The 20,874-nt window shown below is 51.1% G+C and overlaps 1 protein-coding gene across 1 annotated transcript; it reads right to left on the reverse strand.

Moving 5' to 3' along the window:
* Positions 1–522: 522 nt before the first annotated feature.
* On the reverse strand, positions 523–16,550 carry LOC101919122 (cholesterol 7-desaturase nvd-like). The gene is made up of 7 exons (XM_055793307.1): positions 16,238–16,550; positions 11,869–12,057; positions 9,141–9,319; positions 7,540–7,665; positions 7,173–7,292; positions 5,586–5,762; positions 523–4,191 (listed from the first exon to the last, which is right to left on the reverse strand). Exons 1-7 carry the CDS (start codon positions 16,548–16,550, stop codon positions 4,030–4,032), a joined length of 1,266 nt encoding a protein of 421 aa, XP_055649282.1. The 3' UTR covers positions 523–4,029.
* Positions 16,551–20,874: the final 4,324 nt, after the last annotated feature.

Below are 20,874 nucleotides of genomic sequence, written 5' to 3' on the forward strand. Positions count from 1 at the left end.
GTTGCTGTCTGAATGGAAATATTCCACAAGAGAGGAGGAATAGTTCCACTTAGCTTCCAAACCAGCTGAGCGCTCCAGGCCAGAGCTCGGTTATTTGGAGATATCTTAGAGACATGTTTCTGCAACATTCTTTTCAGAGTTGATGCCAAGGCAGAAGACAAACTGTAACTGTAAGAAAGCATCCGTTGCTTGAGGATTTTCATGTCAGTGTTGTATTTATGGTTTTACAATAAAACAACCTTTAGGAAAAAAACAAAAATAGTGTCTGGGGTTTTCTATTTTTCAAGCACATGAATGGGATATCAGCCAGTGCCGAGTGTCTCGTGAAGAAGGAAAGCATCCGCTAAAGTGACCTAAAGCTCAGCAGCGGTCTCCCTGATGGACCTCATCAGCCGTGAAACTCTACAGTGGGCTTCTCCCTGCATCCCTTGTGCACCCAGAGCTCCCTAAAGCATTTTCCAGAGCATTTTCTGTCTCACGCTTGGTTGGCAGTGCAGTGAACCTGCTCCTCTCTCGCCAGGGAGATTTTTGTACGTATCAGAAAGTGAACCGAGACTGCCGGGCCAGCTGGAGGGGTTTGCTGTGGTGTGACGCGGTCCATGTATTCACACCACCGGGACAGGTTCAGCTCGGCTGGCTTTTGTGCTGCTAGAGCAGTGCGAGCTGGTGCTGGGCAAGATAGTCTTAACTCACAGGTGCCGTGTTTCTGCCCGGTGTGGCCAGAGATTCTCACTTGTACCAGCAGATCCATCTGTCAACTTGCTTTCACCACAGGAGAAAGGCGTTTGGGCATTGAGCGGGCTTGGTCCTTTCCACCAGACCAGGTCCTGTATTTATGTTGATAGCCAGGATATGAAAGGGCACGGAAATCTTTGCTTGGAGGCTTTGCCAGTCTTGACTTACATCCAAAGTGTCTCCCAGGGTCGCAAGGATGCGATGGGGAGTGAGGACCACCGGCGGGTTTGCATGCAGGACCGCAGACTGGCTGATGCTGTCCGGAGCTCCGGGACCCACCTCCAGCTGAACCAGAGCAACCGGGGAGTTGTCCCGAGCGGAACAAATACATGGACCAGGGTTCAAAGGAGAAGACCAGACCTACCACCGGAAAATCCAAGGTACATTGTCCATCACCCTTCATGTATCCTTTTCTTTGACCTGTCTTGATACCCTCTGGGGTTTTCTAACCCTGCACCCACCCCCACAAAAAAATCCCAAACAAAATTGTTTGGGAATTGGAGTGTTTGTAGTGAATTTGTTAGCTGGGAAAAAACAACGCCCAAAGACACGGGATGATGATAGGTCTGGCAGTCGAATAAATTCCTGTCTAGTGGTCAAGTGTAAAGATAAATCACGGTAATAAACTACCAGAATATAATCGAATGGCTGTAGCTCTGCAGTAGATCTGATGTGAAAGTGGTTTCAGTAAATGGTCAGATAGATGCCCTCACATCCTATCCAGATGGGAGTTATGATTTATTTGAAAATCTATATATTTAAAGTGGATAATGTATCATCAAAAAGGCATAGAAGACTGGAGGACAATGCACCTTGGCATGCTGGCAAGTCTCCTGGCACTAAATTGTCCTTTTTTTGCTAGACCCATTTAAAAGGGTGAATAAGATTGCAAATGGAAACTTAAGCAGCTTAAGCTAATCCTGGTTTATTTCTCGATTCTCTAATTTCTGCCTTAACAGGACACAACTACTTTAGCCTTAGTAGTAAAGGAAATGGTAGCTCAGAATTCAGGCTATGCTGGAGGTGTCCCATAGTTTCCTCTAATTTCAGGAGGACTGGTGAATCTAGCAAAGCTAATTTTAAGTCACCATCTCTAATCTGGTCTTCAACAACTTGCGTGCCTTGGAGTTTTGTTCATCCTGAGATCCTGTATGTGGGATCACAGTGAGGGGTGGGGAGCAGCAGCCCCAGGAGTGTGGCAAGACCTCTGGGGGGGCAGATGTGTGGCCACATGCCCCCTTGAATGTGTGGGAGAACGCTACACCTTGACCCATGCCATGTAACGTAACGTCTCTGTCCTGCCAGTTGCAGTTTCTGCCTCTTGCTGCTGCTCCATCACGCATCACCATGAGGGCAGCTGCTCCCTAGGGAACGGGGTGCTGGGAGCAGGGGGGGTCCCACCACCTCCAAGTGGGGTGGGCAGGGTTGGCCCAGAGGTCATGGCCAGGCTCAGCTGAGAGTCCAGATCATCAGGTAAGCTCACGGTGGTGAGGCAGGTCAGGGGTCAAGCTGGGAAGTCAGTCTGCAGCTTGGGTTTGGGACCTGCTGAGGGTGGCCAGGGTCAGGCACAGCCAGCAGTCACTGGGCTGGCCCATGGTGATGGGACAGGGTGGAGGCCAAGGTGGGAATTGGTCTGTGGTCAGTGTAGATCAGCCAGGCATGGCACGTCTGCAGCTGAGTTGGAGACTTGCTACAGCGTAGCTCAGGACCAGGAGGGAAGGTCCAGAGCTGAGCTGAAATGGGGCTCCTGGGCTATGGGCAGGGAGTGGATGTACACCACAGGTGAGGTGGGTCAGGGCCACTAGAACAGTGTTCTCAGGTCCTTGAGAAGCTCAGCCTGTTGAGTTGGGCAATGCTCCTTGTCCAGGCTCCTGCTATCTCCACAAGTTCCTTGCTGGAGAGTCCCTGTGGCTCCTGAAGCAAGACGGCATGGGCCAGCTACAGAATCCCTTCTCCCGTGCAAAAACACCCCACAAAACAATGAAAACCAAACTGTGAACATGAGATCAGTTTGTAAAAAAATTTAATGGTGAAATATTGACAGTGCAATAGCCAGGTGTGAATGGCAGAGGCGGTTTGCACAGTTATGTGGAATGCTGACAGGGTGGGTGAGGGACTCAACAATGGCACGTTCCTGGTCCGAGTCCTGCTCTGGGTTAATGGTGAAGGAGGGACCAGAAGCCTCAGCAAAGTGCAGAATTCAAAAGACTGAGGCAAGTGTGCAGTGCAGGAGAACAGGAGCTGCCAGACTCCCAGGAGAGCCCCTGAGCTGAGCCTTTGCTCCTGCTGGCGCTTGGCACAGATAAACTGCCAGAGTCCTGCTAACCACGAGGCAGCTCTGCCTGTGGGGATTCAGGCTTCCCTAGGATGTGCAGCAAGGCAGAATTTAGCCCCTTGTAGCATAGAGCACGTAGGCACAAAGCACAGGAGGATCTAGACTAGTTTTTGTCTGATTTTCTGCCTGGTCTCCATGTGTTAGCTTCATTGCTGATCACCGTGACAGCGATACCTATGGTCTTGCCATGAGGCAAGCTTTTACAGCCAGCCACATACCCAAGGTACCGCTGGAATCCAGGGGCTACCAAGGCAGGATCTTATCCACATCTTTGACCTATAGAGTTGTCGGTCTACGTGATTTGGTCACCAGAATAGTCCCTCTTCTTCCCAACTAGGTGCGATAGCTCCATAAGGAATTGACTCATGCAAGAAAGAGCTCAGTAGGCTTGAGGAAGCCCACAGATATGGTAAGGGCATGGTGGGCACCTAAAACCCACACTGCCCTGCCTGCTGCCAGAGAGAAAGAAGACAGCGTATGTCTGTGGGCTTTGCAATCACACCTCTGATGGCACGTGGACATTGGCCAAGGCTCCCCTGAGAGCTGAAGCCTGCCCCAGCCGAGGTGATGGTGCAGAAGCAACAGCAGGCCTGGCTGGGGAAGGACGCATCAGGCGATAAAAGACCACACGGCAAGCTTTTCATATAACTACCCAAAACAACATCCACAGCAAGGGACAAGGGCACTTGAAGGGCCCTTCTGGCAATCAGAAGTTCATGCTCAGCTCAGATGTTGCAGCGCGGGTACAAGAGCAAGCACGTTACACCCTTTGAGCTTTGATGCCCTGACTGAGCACAGAAGGTAGAAGAGCATCACCAGGGCTCAGGCTCTCCTCCCCCCACCAAGTGCCAATGGTTGTTACATTGATCACGCCTGCCCAGCACCGCTGCCCACCAGCCAGCGTAGGCAGGAGCCCCTGGAGACCCCGTGACCACCTTCTGCAGTGGGTGGCAAGGTCCTCACCAGTCCAGGCCCTCCTTCTGCACCGGGAGCCTCATGCTCTTCTGGCTGTAGAACTGGGCGTACCAGCGCCGGTGCTTCTGGATGCTGGAGTCCTCTCTGACCAGCAGTGGCTTGGGGAGGTACTGTTTGTTATTCCAGATGGTTATATCCCGCTCAAACTAGGGGGAAGAGGACGGTCTCATTCAGGTGAGGAAGCCGAGGCAGCAGTTTTGTGCCAGCTACCCGCACACTAGCTGTTTTTCAGCATTTCTCCCAAATGACCACTGTGGGACTGCTTGTGCTATTCGTGATCTGTAGTGCTACAGCTGGCAGATGTTTAGCCCGTCGTAGCTCCCAAACAAGAAGCCACTTTCAGCTTAGTCTGCCCCTGTCACGGGAGATGCTGGAAAAGAAATGCATGTTGTGGAGGTAGGAGCTGCTCCACCTGAGATTTTTGATCTGTTGGGTAGCGCCAGCCAGCCAGGGCTTTATAAATTTAGCATCCACATCTTAAACTCCGCTCCGACACACATGCAGTAAGATGACGGAGTTTCCCTTTGTGAAGAAGTCTCTGCAGAAATAAGTGCTGCTCGTTCACATCAGTAAGAAGCAAAACACTAAGCCAGCATTTATGGAGTGTGAGCTAGCACAGCTCGGGCTGGTTTGGGGTAGGTTTCTGGCATCTGAAAACCACCTTTTGGCAATTTCTGCTTTGGTACCAGTGAAACTCTCCCTGGCGAGACCAGTTTCCAAGCTTTGACCCATGACAGAAGGGAATGGCATGAACCCTTCTGACTGCTTGAAAGGGAGTTAGAGGGATGACAATCAGACTGACTGTGCCAGCTGATGTAACAAGGAGCAACAGCTACAGAGGGCAGGTTGAGACGTTTAAAATGGACATTGCAAATAAAACCTGATATGGGCAGAGCAATAGTGGGATCGGTCTCCAAAGGAGCTGGAGGGATGGGAGTGTTCTCCAGGGGAGGCCTTCAAGGCTGTGCTTGACCCAAGTTTGGCAATAGGCTTGCCCCAGCTGGGTTGCTGGAGACCTCCAGAGGGACCTGTCACCACTTCCATGAATCCCTGTGGTAAGGGCCTGGACACCCTCTGTCAGGAGGGGTAAGAATTGCCAAACATCATGATCGTTTAACAACAGAAGCATTTCTTGGGCACAGTTGTCACCCAAGGAGATACGATGATCTTAAAGCACCAGCCTGGGATGCAGGAGATCTGGATGCAGCTATTAGTTCCCTCGAAGACTTCCTGCAGCTTGGGAGAGGCTGCCTAATCCTTCTGCCTTAGTGCCCTATCCACAGGAGAGGGGTAGCACCTCCCTGCTACCCTCGACAGATGACCCACTGAAGGGACCCTCTTTACCAAACCTCCAGTTTAGTTCTCTGGGCTACTGAAAACGCAAGATCATAGCAAGCACTGAAAGGCTCTCACCCACGAGTGCTTTGCTCCCCCATATATCTGAGCCCACGTGGGCAACTGCCTTTCCTGCTCACATCTCCGAGCCACCAGGCTCCAGGGAATGACCTGGGGCTGCTCCTCACCAGTACGCACTCCTTACCTGTATGCACTCTGCTCTCAGGATGAACTTGGGGATTATGGCTGGTATGTTCTTCTGGTAGTAGATTTTGTGAACAACATTCTGCAGGAGAGGCTCCAGGGGAGTCACCGTCTGCAGGATGACCCCACGGCCCAGGAAAGCGTGTTCAAAGATCAGGAAAACCAGCCCTGGCCCCACCTGCAGAGCAACAGAGCAGCCTCAGGGAAAAGCCCCGGATGGTCCAGCAACTCCCACAGCTTGAGATGTCACCTAGACCATGCTTAAGCACCCCTTTGCTCTGTCTTTTCACCAGATCATAGGCACAAAGTCAAGCTGCACCTGGGGGCCATGAGTCACAGGCTCTTTGCTGTGGCCCCATGGGAATTCATGAGGGTTTACAGTGCTTTTCTGCTCCCCAAAAGTTTAAAAGCTAATCTTGTAGGAAACGCTGCAAATTTGCACTTGGTCTTGTTCATCACTGAATTACCTTCAGGTCATGAACAGTCTTATCGGATTGTTGATGCCAGTCCAGGGCTCTGACCTCAGCAGCAGCAATTGCAATACAATACGGAGGTACTACAGCATCCCCACTCCTGCTCTGTCTTTCTCCTTTGCAGCTACCACAGTCACATCAGGTTTTAGCTGAAATCAGGTTCAGCTTTTTATCTTGCATGACATAAAGTACTTGCTCTGTGCCCTTTAACCTGCATCCAGTCAAGCAGATGCATGGTCATACACTTGGTTCTTTGAAGCAGTGCAGGTACTGCTGGATTGTTCAGCTGCTTTATTTACTACTCCTCTAACATTTGGTTGGGTACAAACTCTTTGTAAGGTTATTTTAATGTCTTTTTTCTCCTGTTCATTGATAACTGTGCTAAGTAGCACAGATCTAAAAACTGAACAGAGATACAATCAACAAGCACTTTGTGATAATTCCCTAATTACACTGAGATCTATCCCTTAATGAAAGTTTTGTATCAGGACTTGTTTTGTTTGTTTTTGTCAAAAGAAAAGAACAACTTTTGCTGTTGTTCTGGGTTTGTAATACGGGAGTAGGTCAAACGCCTTCAAAACTCTACTAGAACGAGGTTACTAGTTTTATCAGGCAAACTTAGCATTTCATCAAAAAAAAACCCACAACCAAAAATAAAAGTGAGACGATCTAGTCCCCACTGATGCGTGGCGTTATTTCTGTTTTCCTACAGTTCTTTATGAGTCTGTGTCAGCTATTTTATTATCTCATTCAGGACCAATCTTGGGCTACTAAACACTCTGTTTCCAATTGCCTTTCCCAGGCATTTTCACTGTGGACCGAAAAGGTCCACACTTTATTGCAAAGAGCTGTGACTATGTGGTGGGAAGGTCCCTCAGGATTGTCACCAGTGTCTTCTGAGGTACCAGCTTGTTTTTTTCTAGTTATTCCATGGGCACAGCAGCCCTTACGAACCCCCAGTTTCCCCTGTGCTGCCCAGCTGTGGAGCAGCCCCAGTGCCACTGTGTGGTTTTTGGCCCGTGTGTCTGACGCCCTTGGTAGGAAAGGCAAGGACTCAGCCTTCTGGCTGGCAAAGCCCTTCAGCTCAGGGTGCTGGTCACCAGCATGGGACATACCTGCCGGACTGAAACCGTCAAATCCAGCAAGGAGATGTGCTTCCCGAAGATGGTTGCCTTGTGCTGGAGCAGCAGCCGGGAGCAATGCTCGCTGGGCTCTGGCTCTGCCTGCCACTCCGCCTGCAGGGGTGGAGAAGGATCAGTGGCACTGGGGTGGTGACAAGAGCTGGCTGTGACAACCATCTATAGGTGAGCACAGATGAGGGAACGCAGCTAAAACCCTCACAGATAGAGAAGAGACCGGACCTGAGGATGGGGGGGGTGCAGCAGAGGGGGTGAGGTGGGACTGGTGCTTTGGGGCAGAAAGGGGGCCTGGGTTGAAAGGCTTCGACCCCTGCCTGGTGGCTGAGGGGAGTCAGGCTCTTACCTTCCAGATGTGCTTCATAAAAGCCCACACCTTGGCCCGTATGTATCTCAGATCAGATCCACCCAGAACAGCTGGTCCATGGAGAAAAAACAGGTGAGCCACGTCAGCCGCGTTCTCGGGGATCTCCTGCCATGGGGGAACAATTTGCCGTCGGCGGGAGCTAATGGGGGTGTGAGCTGCCTGTACATAACAGCAGCATCGCAACGGCACCGGTGTGACTGCAGCAGTGACGGCAGCACAGCCAGGGCACAGCCGTGATGCTCGCAGGGGCCTGACACAGCAAGAGGCAACCAAGTGCATGGGAGAAGAGGCCTCGGCACAGACCGACCCGGGACCAGCTCTTAACTCATGCACAGGAATAATTTAAACATGGCGCTCGGAAAATTCAGAGTTCATTTTAAGCTCGCAGAAGGCCATGCGTGTTAACTCCTGCAGCTGCACAAGCTGCGACACCACATAATTCCCCTCGACCCCGTAATAATTGCAAGGAATAAAGCCTGTTTGTGCTCCTAGACTAGTTTTCACATACTTTAAACCTGTAAACACCACCAGCTTGCCCACAATATGTCACTTTTTGAGAAGTTTTAACTGTGTTCTTACTCAAATACACCAGCTTTCCACCAGCTCAGCAAGCAGCACAGGCTGACCCCAGTATAAACCTATGTACTGTGGCTTGCACTAAAAAGCAGACATGAAATATTACCGTCAGGTCATCAATCTCCCACATTCTCCCCGCTGCTCACAACTCCTCTGCGCACTCCCTGAGCTGTATCTCCCATGTCTCATGCACCTTCTTCATTTCTTCTCCCAATTCTCCAACCCTTTCTAGCCCCATCCATCGCGGTTTTGTCAGTAGGTGGGTGCTGCCTTCTGAGAGAGGTGCACTCTAGATTAAGGGTCATTTTTGTTCGCTGATTTTTATGAACAGAAATGTTCTGCTCAATGGCAAGCCTAGAAAATATCTCCCAAGGACCTCCAGGGACTGCCCAGTCTCCAAACTGCTGCTGCCTCCCATCACTCTCCCGGAGGACCCTCCACCGGCGGCCGCCCCACACCCCTCAAGGTCCACGGCTGTGGCCCCTTCTGTACAGCGCCACAAACTGTTCCCCTTTTCTGGGCTCATTTCTACTGGGAAGCGATGGAGGCAACAGCCGTTTTGTTCTCTGTGGCAAGTCTGTCACCATATGATGGTGATTGTGAAGATGAACAGCAAAATAACTGTGTGTTTCCCTTCCAGTGACTGATGAAAAGCCTCCTGACACTAAGTGCTGCAATTCTTAAAGAATCCTTTTTTTTAAAAATTACACCAGTTATGAGTCAAAGCAAATTAACAGGTCCCTTTTAAGTACCCAGAACATCTGTTCTCTACTGGAGAAGCTCATGATCAGTGTTTGGGGAACATATGCCACATTCTGGATACATGGTGCAGGGGGGTATTTCTAGGTCTGGGATCTGCCAGCAGCAGCGATGACACTGAGCACAGGCAGGGCCTGGTCCATTGGGAGGGGATGTCCCTGGGTGGGTTAACTGGGAGGGGATGTCCCTGAACTAGACTACAGGAGAGGACCCAGGCGTGGCTGTGGAGGGACTGGGCTCCCTACCTGGATGTGCGCATCAACGAAGTGCTCCGTCTGCCCACGGAACACCCACTCTCTGGTGGTGATCTCCTGCTGCTCGGGCACTGCCCACGTTGGACCAACTCCTTCACAGTGGTACCAGACCATCAGCATCCCATTCACCTCGCAGGACGGCCAGGTCCGGACCCTCGCAAAATCTGGCACTGCGGAGGGCAGAAAGGAATCTGTTAAAAGTGGCACCTCCAAGGATGACGCTGGCACCAGGGGTTACCTCCTCCTGAACCATGGCTCAGAGATGCCTTCATGGGATAGAGATTCTGGTAGCACAGACTCTCCGGTGACACTTTTCCAGCTTTCAGGCTGCTGAAGGAGGACAACAGCTTCTGAAGATCACAGAAGAGAGTTTTCTTAAATCAGTTGTATTTCACTTGAGTGTTTTGCATGAGGTTTTTAGGGAAAAAACATGGCTGGATGCTTTACAGACTCATTCACTAGGCTTAAAGCTGCTCAAATAAGTGAACGTGTGCTGTATCCATGGACCCTCCTCAAGTTTCAATGAGCTAAAAGGAGATGCTTTTAGTTACAGATGTGCAGAGAGTAGAAGCCATCTCTACATCTCAAGTTCAAATCATTGTCTGTTACAATACTGCACTATCTATCGTGTGTTGCTTTAAGATTAGTTTCACTGGAAAGAGTACAGATCTATTTTTGGCATTTATATTTACCCAATTGTCAGAAAACATAGCTTCTACTGGCCTGGAAGGCTTTTCTCTTCATTACTTTTTTTCTAATTTGCAAACAAGTACAGAGGATAGCACTGCCTTATTATTCAGCCTTGCACAGTCACATGGGAGGTGAAATAACAGGAGGAATTATGTTCCCTTTCAGTCAACGAATATCAGAGGGGGCAGGAGGAAACCATCACTGCAATTCCCAATTGAAAAAATCTGGTGCTTTGGGTGGAATGCATCTCATCAAATTCTAAAGAGGGTTTCACCTACCCCCCACAGAGAATCACAGAATCTTTTAGGCTGAAAAAGACCTTTAAGATCATAGAGTCCAACTGTTAACCCAGGACGGCCGAGCCCACCACTCAACCATGCCCCTAAGCACCACATCTACACATCTTTTAAACACCTCCAGGGATGGTGATTCCACCACCTCCCTAGACAGCCTGTTCCAATGCTCGACAACCCTTTCAGTGCAGAATTTTTTCCTAATATCTGATCTAAACCTCCCCTGGTACAACTTGAGGCTGTTCCCTCTTGTCCTGTCGCTTGTTACCTGGGGGAAGAGACCGACCCCCCCTGCCTACAGCCCCTGTCAGGGAGCTGCAGAGAGCCAGAAGGTCCCCCCTGAGCCCCCTCCCCTCCAGGCTGAACACACCCAGTTCCCCCAGCCACCCCCCATCAGCCTGGTGCTCCAGCCCCCTCCCCAGCTGCATCAAGCACCACACCGTGTTGGTCCCCTGCAAGCCCAGTGCTGGAGGAGCTGCTCATCCCAGCTCTCCAAAATCCCCCTCTGTCAAAGTGACCTGCACGAGCACAGATGGCTTTTAAATCTGTTTAAATCAACCTGACCCATTTGGGCTGTATGGGAGCAGGGCAGCTGCCTGCAGTTTCGGGTTTTTTAGTAACTACAGATAACAATGCCTCTGAATACAACCATTTCAGATGAAACAATGCATCTTGGCAAGCATTTGCCTATGTCCAGAATATTCGTTCTGATTTTGTGATGAAACGCATCATCGCTCATTACTTGGAACCAAATTTTCATCTGAATGCAGTTCCTGACTGGGTATGCATGGGGGAAAAAAAAAAAACAGTATTAATCTTTTTTTCTGAAAATTGCACACACACAGAAAAGGCATTGTTCTTTGGTGAGATCTATAAGTTGTTTACCTTACCTGTATAGATTGAATGTTTCTGTCACTTTGGGAAGAATAGTCTGTTCAGTAGACTGACTTTTGCTGCTAATCAAAAGCTGTTTCATTGCTATCCCAATCAATCCCAATCAAAGAAAGCTGAACTTCTCAGGAAAATAACTAAGAAGCACAAGCCAAAGCAAAACTTGAGGTAAGTCTGTTTGCTGGTTTCAGCCACATCTAGAATTGGTGATTTAAACTAATCAGTGCAGCCAGATCAAGTAATTGTTACATGTGAACTGTAAGTAGGATATTCTTCCTACACAGTCAACGCAAACCATATCTAAAAGGTAGGTTATGTGAAGAGCTTTCCTGGATTCCAACCAAAAGTTCCCTTCAAGCCTTAGAAGGAGAAAAAATTGCCATTGAGAGACTATTTCATCCTGCTAATGTGACAGATTTAAGCACTGATGTGGTATAAACTGTCACTATGGAGTACAGGATCATTTCTGAAACCCAAGAGCTTCTGAGGATCCACCCCTGCTGGTGCAACACACGACTCAGACTTAAAAAAAAAAAAAAAAAGTATCTTCTTTTACACCCTGCTTGCTGAATGCAGGAGCTGTAGGACTGACAGAACCAAACAGGGTGGTTCTTTAATTAGGCTGAAATCCCAGTTATCATCTCACATAGGAAAGGGCACTGCAGCGTTACGCCCCAACACTGACAACCCAGGAGGAAAATAAGGGTGCTGCATGAAATAGGGGAGCAGGATGGAGGGTGAGTTATTGTAAAGACAACTTTTCCTTAACGAAGTAGCTTTTAACAAGGACACATGGGGCACAACCATTTTGGCAGCTGCTTTCTGCGGGTGTGGGGGATGTTCACCTTTTCCAGCATATGGGATGCTGATGCATTTTCCATCTTCTCCTTGAAACCGCCAGCCGTGGAACGGGCATTCGATGCAATTGCCCACGACGCGCCCGCCGGCAGCGAGGCTGGCCCCGAGGTGAGGGCAGTAAGTGTCGACCACGTAGGCTTGGCCATCCTGGGTGCGAAACACAGCGAGATGTTCTCCTGCAGAAATAGGAGTTCATGGAGCTGTAAAAACAACATCCCCAGGTGATGGGGGTCAGGCGAGACACACAGTGCTCGGCCCCTTCTAAACAGGCGACACTGACTGGTGCTTTTACCCACCGTGGCAGGCATCTGCCTGTGTCAAGACATGCAGAAAGATCTTGCTAAAAATTAATACTGGAGGGTTTCTTCCCTTTCGAGCAGAGTATCAGTGGCAGGACAGGAATAGGGTTGCTCTGGAGAGGTTGTTTAACCACGAGATGGCACCAGGCAGCTGCCAGAGCTGGTGCTGCTGCCCAGGCTGCGGGCAGGGGGGCAAGGCAGGCTGCAGGCAGGAGGCATCTGCTGGCTGCCAAAAGGGCCATGCAAAATCGGCCTGGCAGCTGCTGGAGCAAGAGTCCAGGGTGTGCTGGCTGCCCGGGTTTAAAAGACACCCCAGAGCAGCAAGCCAGTCCATCACACCCTGCGTTTCGTGTTTTTCAGACAGCACGTTGGCACCCTGCAGAGCCGGGCAGCTGCCCAGTGTCCCAAGGGATCTGCTGTAGCACAGAAAGGTCCATGCTGAAGGACATTGCCTTGCTCCAGGCAGGAGGAGCATAGTTTCTCCTGGCCACCTCTAAACCCTCATGGCTTTGACCCTCAGCCCTGGTTTTTAAGCTCTCAGAGGCCGTTTCAGCCGCAGGATAAAAGGTGCCTTCACAAAAATGTTTAAAGATTTAGGATGCTTCCCCTGCTTAGGGAGAGGTACACAGAGAGGAGCAACCGCTGCATTTAAGGGGAGCTCCATTTCCATCCCTTTGCCCAAGAGGTGTAGAGGAGAGCGCACAGGCTCAAACATTTCAGGAATCTCTGGTAATGATAGCTGGAAGGAGAAGCCCTTTGCCTGTTTGCTCTTGAACTCTGAGCACCCTCCACGCAGCAGCTCAGCAGCAAATCCCTTCCTCAGGCAGCATGGCCTGGTACCAGGACACCTCCTTGGGAAAAGGGAGTTTTCTGGAGAAGCGAGGGGAAGCCCCTGACTCTGCCCTGCTCCGTGCAGGGAGCCGAGGCGCTGCTGGGGTGGCTGGGGCTGCATTGCCCTGGCACTCAGGCTTGCTTTCCCCCACTCCTGGGCCTGATTCCTTGTGCTCCCTGAAGCAATGTGAGGTTTTTCCTGCTGGGATCTGTCCCTGCCCAGCTCTAGGATCGCCCTCTCCCTCTCCACCCCCAGGGTGACACCAGGTTAGGTGAGCAAAGACTTATGAAGATGGAGAGAGGCACAATATCTGGGCTATAGCCACATGGCACTGCTCCACCCAGCTGTGCAAGGCAACCACAGCTGGATGGCATGCCACAGCTCTTTTAACTAAATGCTCATCCTGGAGGGATTGAATAGGTTCCAGGTGCTTTCCTGGCCTGGCATAGACTGCTCCAAGGGTGCTGTGGCACTGCAGACCTGCCAGCACCTGCATCCCTGTCAGCACCTCAGAGGAGAGGGGCTGCTCACGGCTGGCCTGAGCTGGAAGTGAAGCCAGACCTGCTCCAGTGTCCCCTCGTCCCGGTTGGAAGGGGCCACAGCTGGTCAGGGAGTGCAGAAGCACTTGAGTGCTGTTAGCACCAATGTGGCCACTGAGTTACAGGCCAGGTCCTCTCTACTATACTGTGCTTCCAGCTATGCGTATCTCTATTCATATTTCATCAGCCTGTGAAATCTGATCATTAATGCAGTTGCTGTAACTTAAAGCTCACCTAGTGAGAAAGAAGACCAAACTAAACTCTGAGAGCCAAGTTCTGTCTGTATTTTCCCAGACAGCCATGCTGATGACAAGTGACACAGCGTGAGTTATCCCACCCAAACCCACTTTCCTTGATCAAAGTCTTGCAGTCTGAGCAAAGAAAAGAAAATCCTACAAACCTGCCCAGCCTTCGAGCCTAGGAAGGATTATTTCTGGTGTCTGGCAGAGATGAGTTGTACTCCAGCACCTGGAGATCCCTCCTCACCCAGGACACCTGGCTGTGTTGTCCCTGCAGTCTTTCTGGAAGGCTCCCACACAGCTGCTGGCAGCAGGTACAGGGGAGTAGAGGCACCAGAGTTGCAGGTCCTTCCCCCTGCCCCAGGTAACAGGGATTCATTCTGAAACATCAGCATTTTCTTCTGCCTCTAACCTGCCTCTCTACCCAACCTGAGGCTCAGGGCAAAAGGGGGAAGGCAGGGAAAGTGTTTCTGCCTGTTGCTGGAGGCGTTGCAAGCTCACCAGGAGCAGCTTCAGTGTAGCAACACAGAGGAGCAACCTCGGATGGGTCACACCAGAGTCTGGAGCCTAGGAGGTCCCAGCCACATGCCCCCGGGGAGCAGCCCTGCAGCCTGGTGCTTTGCCCACCAAAGTTTTAAGAGAGTTTTACTCCAAGAAGATCTCACCACTAGGGTTTTCCTTCACACAGGCAGCCTGGAGCAATCCTGCCTTGATGATCTGAAGCAGTGCCCATGGCCAGACCCTTGCTGGACTGTCCAAAAACCTCACTGAGGACTCTTGAGTGAGTTCTGCTTTTGCTTCCAGACTTCGCACTCTGGAGCCTGCAGAACCAGAGGAAAAGCTGATCTTTGCTCTGGCTTGCACATCAAATCTGATGTCTCTCCACCTGGGAGGACAGTACCCTGCCCTAAGACATGCTGAAAAACTGTTGCAAGTGAATACTGGAGCATTAACAGCCACACACTGATGTTTTCCTATTAAATTACCCTATTTCTTTTGTGGAAAACAAGCAGCAGTTGTAGCAAGAATAGCACATGGGACATGAGACCCAAGGCCCCTGTGCAATTCTGGGCACTTGTCTAGGAACACAGAGTCTGGGAGAGAGCAGCTCACAGGACCTGCTCTGGAGCTTCCCTGCAGCAAGCACCCAAACAGCAGTGCCGCCTGGTGCCCCACAGACCACAGCAGCCTCACACCACTTCCGCAATGCGGGAGAGAACGTGGCGCTCCTGCGTGCTCAGTGCCGTGTTTTGGAAGGTGTCTTACCCCAAAGGATGAGTCTTGCAGGGACTGAGCCAAGCAATTTTCATCCTTTCGTCTCCTCTGGCTTGCTGCCTCTGGAATAGGGCTGTATTTCCAGGCTATGCTCAGACTCCAAAATAAACTAGACACCCACAAACCTGGAGGCTGCAGGTTGTTTAACTGTCTTCTTTCCTGGTAATCTTCTTGTTGGCACCTATGCACTACTGTTAGTCTGCCACTAGAAGTGATTTTACCTGCTCATTTCAGCCAGACCTAGAGGACTGGGTGCCAGGAACCAGGCTTCAGGCAGGCAACCAAGGGAGCTGTAACAGACGGGGGGGGGACACACACGGACTCTCCAGGACAGCTATATTGGATTACATAGGTCCCATTAACCAAAAAACCCCAACAAACCCAAACAACTCAACAGAAGAGGGTGGCTCTGGAAAACAGAAACCCTCACACACCTTCACCACTAAATCGGAGGGTTTTCCATGCAGAAACATCACTTCTGATGAGAAAGGCACCAGCACAAGTCCAAAGCCATCTTCAAGGCAAAAGGACCCTGGGTAAGCACAGCACCCCTCTGGATGTGGTGGTGAGGCCCCATCCCGATCTCCCCAGGGCATGGGGAGCTGCAGGCAGCAATGCCTGGGAGGAGAGCACAGGCAGGGAGATGCTGCGGTGCCCGAGCAAGAAGCCCAGAGAGGGGTGCCCTGCCCACTCCCGGAGAGCCTGTGCCGTGATGTCCCCAGTGCCCCAGAAATGCCTGTGCAAAAGCCCAGCCTGTGACACCCTTGGTGCCCCTATGTGGGTGCTGGCTCAGCTGCCCTGAAAGGGATGCCCAGGCAGAGTTTTCCCAGTGCTGGAGCAGAGCCCCCAGGCAGGGGTGCCATGCACACTGGCAGGGAGCCCAGACAGCAATACTGCTGGGCCCCCCCATGGGCGCCAGCCGGGATGCCCCAGTGCCTCAGCAGGGTACCCAGGCTGAGGTGCTTCAGTGCCCTGGCAAGGATATCCATGTGAATGTCCCAGTGCCTCAATGGGGATGTCTGGGCGGGGATGTGCCTGTGCCCCAGCAAGGATGCCCGGGCAGCGATGTGCCGGTGCACACCTTGATGCCTCAGCAGGGGTGACCGGGCAGGGATGCCCGTGGGGAGGCAGGGATGCCCGGCGGGGGTCGGGGTGCGGCGGCTGGCACTCACCGAGCAGTGCGAGGCTGCGGACGGCGCCGCGGGGCAGCTGCGCGGAGTCGAGCAGGCGGTACCAGCCGTTGGGGTACGGCGGCGGCAGCGCCCCGGGCCGGCGGGGGGGGCGAGCAGCCCGGCCGCGGCTCAGCCGGGGGGCCGGCAGGTAGCCCACCTGCCCGGGGCCGCGCCGCAGCGCCAGGGGCCGGGAGCAGCCCAGCAGCAGCAGCAGGACGAGGAGGAAGAAGATGAAGAGCGGCGCCCCACACCCCGGCGCCCCATGCCCCGGCCCCCCCAGCAGCAGTGCCCCGCCGCACCAGCCGCCCTCCATAGCGCGCCCGGCCCCGGCCCCGCCGCTGCCCCTTATAGCGCGGCGGCCCCGCCCGGGGAGGTGCCGGCGGGAGGGATGCAGCAATTAAAACAGGAAAGAACTTGAAAACCAGAGGGTGTTAATCAACACTTGCAAACAGTAAGCGAGACATGGCCTTGGGAGAAGGAATAAACACATTAAATACAGCAAGCTAAGAAATGACAGGCTCAAGGAGAACCAAATGCTTAATAAGACCAAACAAAATTACTTGACCTGTGTGTGAACAGTCCTAATTAGCGTACTAAAAGATCCACCCTCGAGTAAAGTAAAGCCCCTGCTAACAAAGCCCGTCCCCACAGAATATGCTGTGATAGATACAGAAGGAAGAAATTATAAGATAGGATGATTTTACCGTAAGATAAGGTGATAAGAAGGGGTGCTGTGCCTTTAAATGGAGACGAAGCTTGTAAGAACCAGTGAAAATTAAGTGCGGCTAATGCTAATTGCAAACAAATGTTCAAGGTGTATCAAGTGTTTTGCCATGTGTTGAAAGCTGTGCTGGCTCTGTGGATTTACCACCTCGCACCCACCTCTGTGCAGGACCCAGTAAATAAATATCTGGGCTCTGTGTGCGGCTTGGCTCTCGGGCACTGTCTGGCGAACCCAGAGCTGGGATAACAGGCTGGGGAGGGTGGGACCCCTACCCCGGGGACCCCCTGGGCATCCCTGGCTGCTCCCCAGAGCACAGCGGGTCCCCTCTGCTTGGCCCTGGAGCTGCAACCCAGCACAGCCCCACGCTCAGCAGAGGGGGTCAGGGGGTGAGGGGGGGTTGCTTTGTCTGGGGAGAGGGAGGCAAACTGGGGAGAGGTGGACTGCAGCCTGCTTGAGGTTATGGAGCAGAGGGAGCCAGGGGCTTCTCCAAGATGCACAGCAAAAAGGCACCGAGCCCAAGCTGCAGCAAAGGGAACTCCACTTGCACCTAGACAGAAATAATGATTCCGTGAAAGAGCGGTCTTAAATCCAGTAGGTACATTACTTAGATCCATAAATACCCCAGCACCCTCCTGAGCTGCTATCCTGGGCTTTGGAAAGGGGAGCCTTGTGCTGGGGCTGGCTTTGACATTGGGACCCTGACAGGTCTCTCAAAGTTCAAGATCAGCTCAGAGAGACGCCAGCACAGAAAACAGGCGTAATGAGGGACTTGGATCCCCTCCACACAGAGAGGATAAATCAGGACAAATCCAGCGCTGGGCTATTTGAACATGAGGCAGAAAGGGAACACTTGATTTAGTCAGAAGAATTGCCCAGGTTGAGGAGGTAACAGTAGTGAAGCCGCCTGTCAGGTAGATACAGTCAGGGGTTTCTAGGAGAAGCAGCAACCCCAAATACCCACCACAGTACTGAAGAACTGGAAAGGGAAAAGTACACAGAAATGGAGCATCTGGCTGTAGCAAATGGAGCAGCTAAAAGGGTGAACTCAGGGGGAACTGCTTGAAGACCTCATGTGAAAGGTTCAGGTAAATATATATATGACCTATTGGAAACCTGTTCTAGGAGAAGAATGCCAGCATAGTTACACTGAACACCAGAGTTAGAGACAAACAGATATCCCTCAGAGAGGGACAGGCTGCGAGTCCTGTCTGAGCGGGGGAAAGGGAGAAAGCAGCAACTCTGGCAAGTGAAGCATCAAGTCAAAATAAGGCAGAACAAAGGGATTTTCAAAAGCAACTTACTAAGGGCATAAAAGCACATAACAAATACATCCGTCACACAAAACCACAGACTTGACGGGTGGTTCGGGGATGGGCAGACCAATAAGTCTCAGTATTGCACACAGCAAATCCATTAGACACTGCAGTGAAGGGGTTGAGAGGCACAGGAATGAAAGTGCTCTGTTGGGGAAAAGTCAGCACCCCGTTTGCACAGAGAAGTCACATCTCGCAAACAGATCTGAGGAGTCAGCAAACAGGTGAACAAGTTCATGCTTTGTTCACTTGGCTTTTCAAGACACTTCCTCTAAGGTAAGTTGCAAAAGGTCCTTAAATCATCCTGAAGTAACAGGGGGGACCTCACTCCTTTGAGGAGAAAATTGAGCCAAGGAAAAGCAATAGATGCGCAGCTGTTACAACAGAGAGTAGTATGCATTTATTTCTGCAGAACCTGGGAAATGGAATAAACAGGTGTCCAAATCATCTGATTAACGTGATTCTAAATTATTCACTATGGTGAAATGTAAAGTTGACTGTGAACTACTGCAAAAGAATCCTTACAAATCTCTCAGTGATTGGCAGGCAAACAGCAGTGTCTGCCACTGAAATGTAACGCATGTGGCGAAGACCCGCAGGAGACTGTTAGCTGTTAATTGGCACTCAGAAAGACATCTGAGCGTTCCTCGACTTGGTCCATGAATACATCTGCTTACTGGTCCACGCTGCTCAAAAAGACAATTGTAATGTTAGTAATAATTAGTATTAATGCTGTTGTAGGCATGATGATCTAAGCGTATAAAAGAAGCAAGGTCCATAGAGGACAATGATATTTTCTATTAGATGAGCTGATACAGCTGGAAAAAAAGCTGACAAGCTTTCAGGCGTAATAGCTCTCCTTTGAAAATAATTAGGAATGTAACTGGGACCAGAGCAAAAAATGATCTGCACAAGTTTGGTCTACTGCAAGGTGCATGTAATGGTGGCCACCTCACCTTGCATGGAGTAAACCTGGAGAAGAAACAGGGAAAGGAGGATAGTGATCAGACGCGGGGAGTAGCGTGAACGGAATAGACTTGAAGTCTTAAAAATCAGAAGGTGAATTTCCCCCTCTGTTACTAGTCACTGAACTAGGTGGGGCTTTGTTCTAGCACTTTCCTTTTAAGCTCATATTTGACCCCTTTTCCAAGTTTGAAGGAATTTATGGGTGGGCAGAGCTCGGTCAAGCAGGAGGGAAAATGAAAGGACAAATGGGGACAACGGGAGCTTGTATGTAGCTTTGTTACATAAACCCAGCAGCAATAACTACCTCAATGGCGAGGAAGGGCTCAGTCCAAGAACTGGTTGGCCAGAGCTTTTATGAATGCTCACCCCATTGCTCTGCACTTTTTCTGCTGCTACCTTAAACATCTTTCTTCCAAGACATCTTACAGGTGCAAACTACAGGGTGAGGACACCCCCAGCATCAGGGGTGCATCCCCTGATGGAGCGTTCACCACCACTGATGAAGCATCAAGGGTTACTCAGGGCACATCTGGCATGGCACTGCGGGGACCTCTGCTTCTCTGGGCATGGGCTGGGGCAGGGAACAGAAGAGAAACAGCCCCTGATGTACGACGGCTGCCCAGAAGCCCTGGGTGTTAGAGACTGGGTGCAAGAGGCATTTACAGATGGATGTTATGGGTCCAGGACAGGGCGCTGGGAGTTTCCGAGTCAGGTGATGGCAGGAGCACCTGGGAACTTGTTGAGTAATGCAGAACCTCTGCAGAGACACAGGGTGCGTGGCTCTGCCTTGTGTCCTCCTGTTTGCTGGGGTGCCTGGCTCAGGGTGCTGGGGATGGGCAGTGTTGGGGTGAAGCACACCCCATGCGAGAAGGGAAAATCAAGTCCGATGCAGGGATTTCCTTCTCTTCTTAACTTTTCAGGCAAAACTGGGCAATGACCTGTGGGGGACCATCCCAAGGCAGCTGGGAGAGGAAAGGAGGAAGCTGGGACATCTGAGTCCAAGAAGCAGTAAATGTTTCCGTAAAATTATGTAAACTCAGTATAATTAAGCATTGGTGAGGTAACTGTGGCATCTGCCAGTTATTGTCTCAGTATTTATTTTTAGGATATACAGAGAGCCTTTTGACTGGTACATAGCAACCTCAGCTACACTAAAGCATTTGTTTGGGGTCTGAAGTAGTGCCGATGGTTACAGATGCTGAATGCCTTTCACCATGTACAAAACCTCAATTTCAAAAGCTGCTGAGTTTGCTGAACTATCCACTTAAGGCTGAAATGAAGGCGTGACACATACGGGAGCAGTGGTCATAGTAGAGAGGATTCATCTGCTTCAAGAGGATGAAAACAGGAAGTTTATAGAAAAACAAGTAAAGGAGAAATGTGGTGTTTAGCTATTATTAGAAGTCCTAAGGTTGGCTGGGACTTTCTAGCACATCTCTGCGTTCAGTCAGGACTGGGACTTGCCATGGTGACCGAAATGGGAAGGAAAGGGTAATTCACGGGACTGAAGGAGGAGGGTGAAGCCTCAGAGAACTGAGTCGCTGACCACAAAGCCTCTCACTGACAGTTCTCAACCAGATAGTCCTACCTGCATGTTTGCCTTTCCAGGAAGCCCACATCAAGACTGTGTGCCT

Source organism: Falco peregrinus, chromosome 1, assembly GCF_023634155.1.
Source record: "Falco peregrinus isolate bFalPer1 chromosome 1, bFalPer1.pri, whole genome shotgun sequence".
NCBI classification, from domain to species: domain Eukaryota; kingdom Metazoa; phylum Chordata; class Aves; order Falconiformes; family Falconidae; genus Falco; species Falco peregrinus.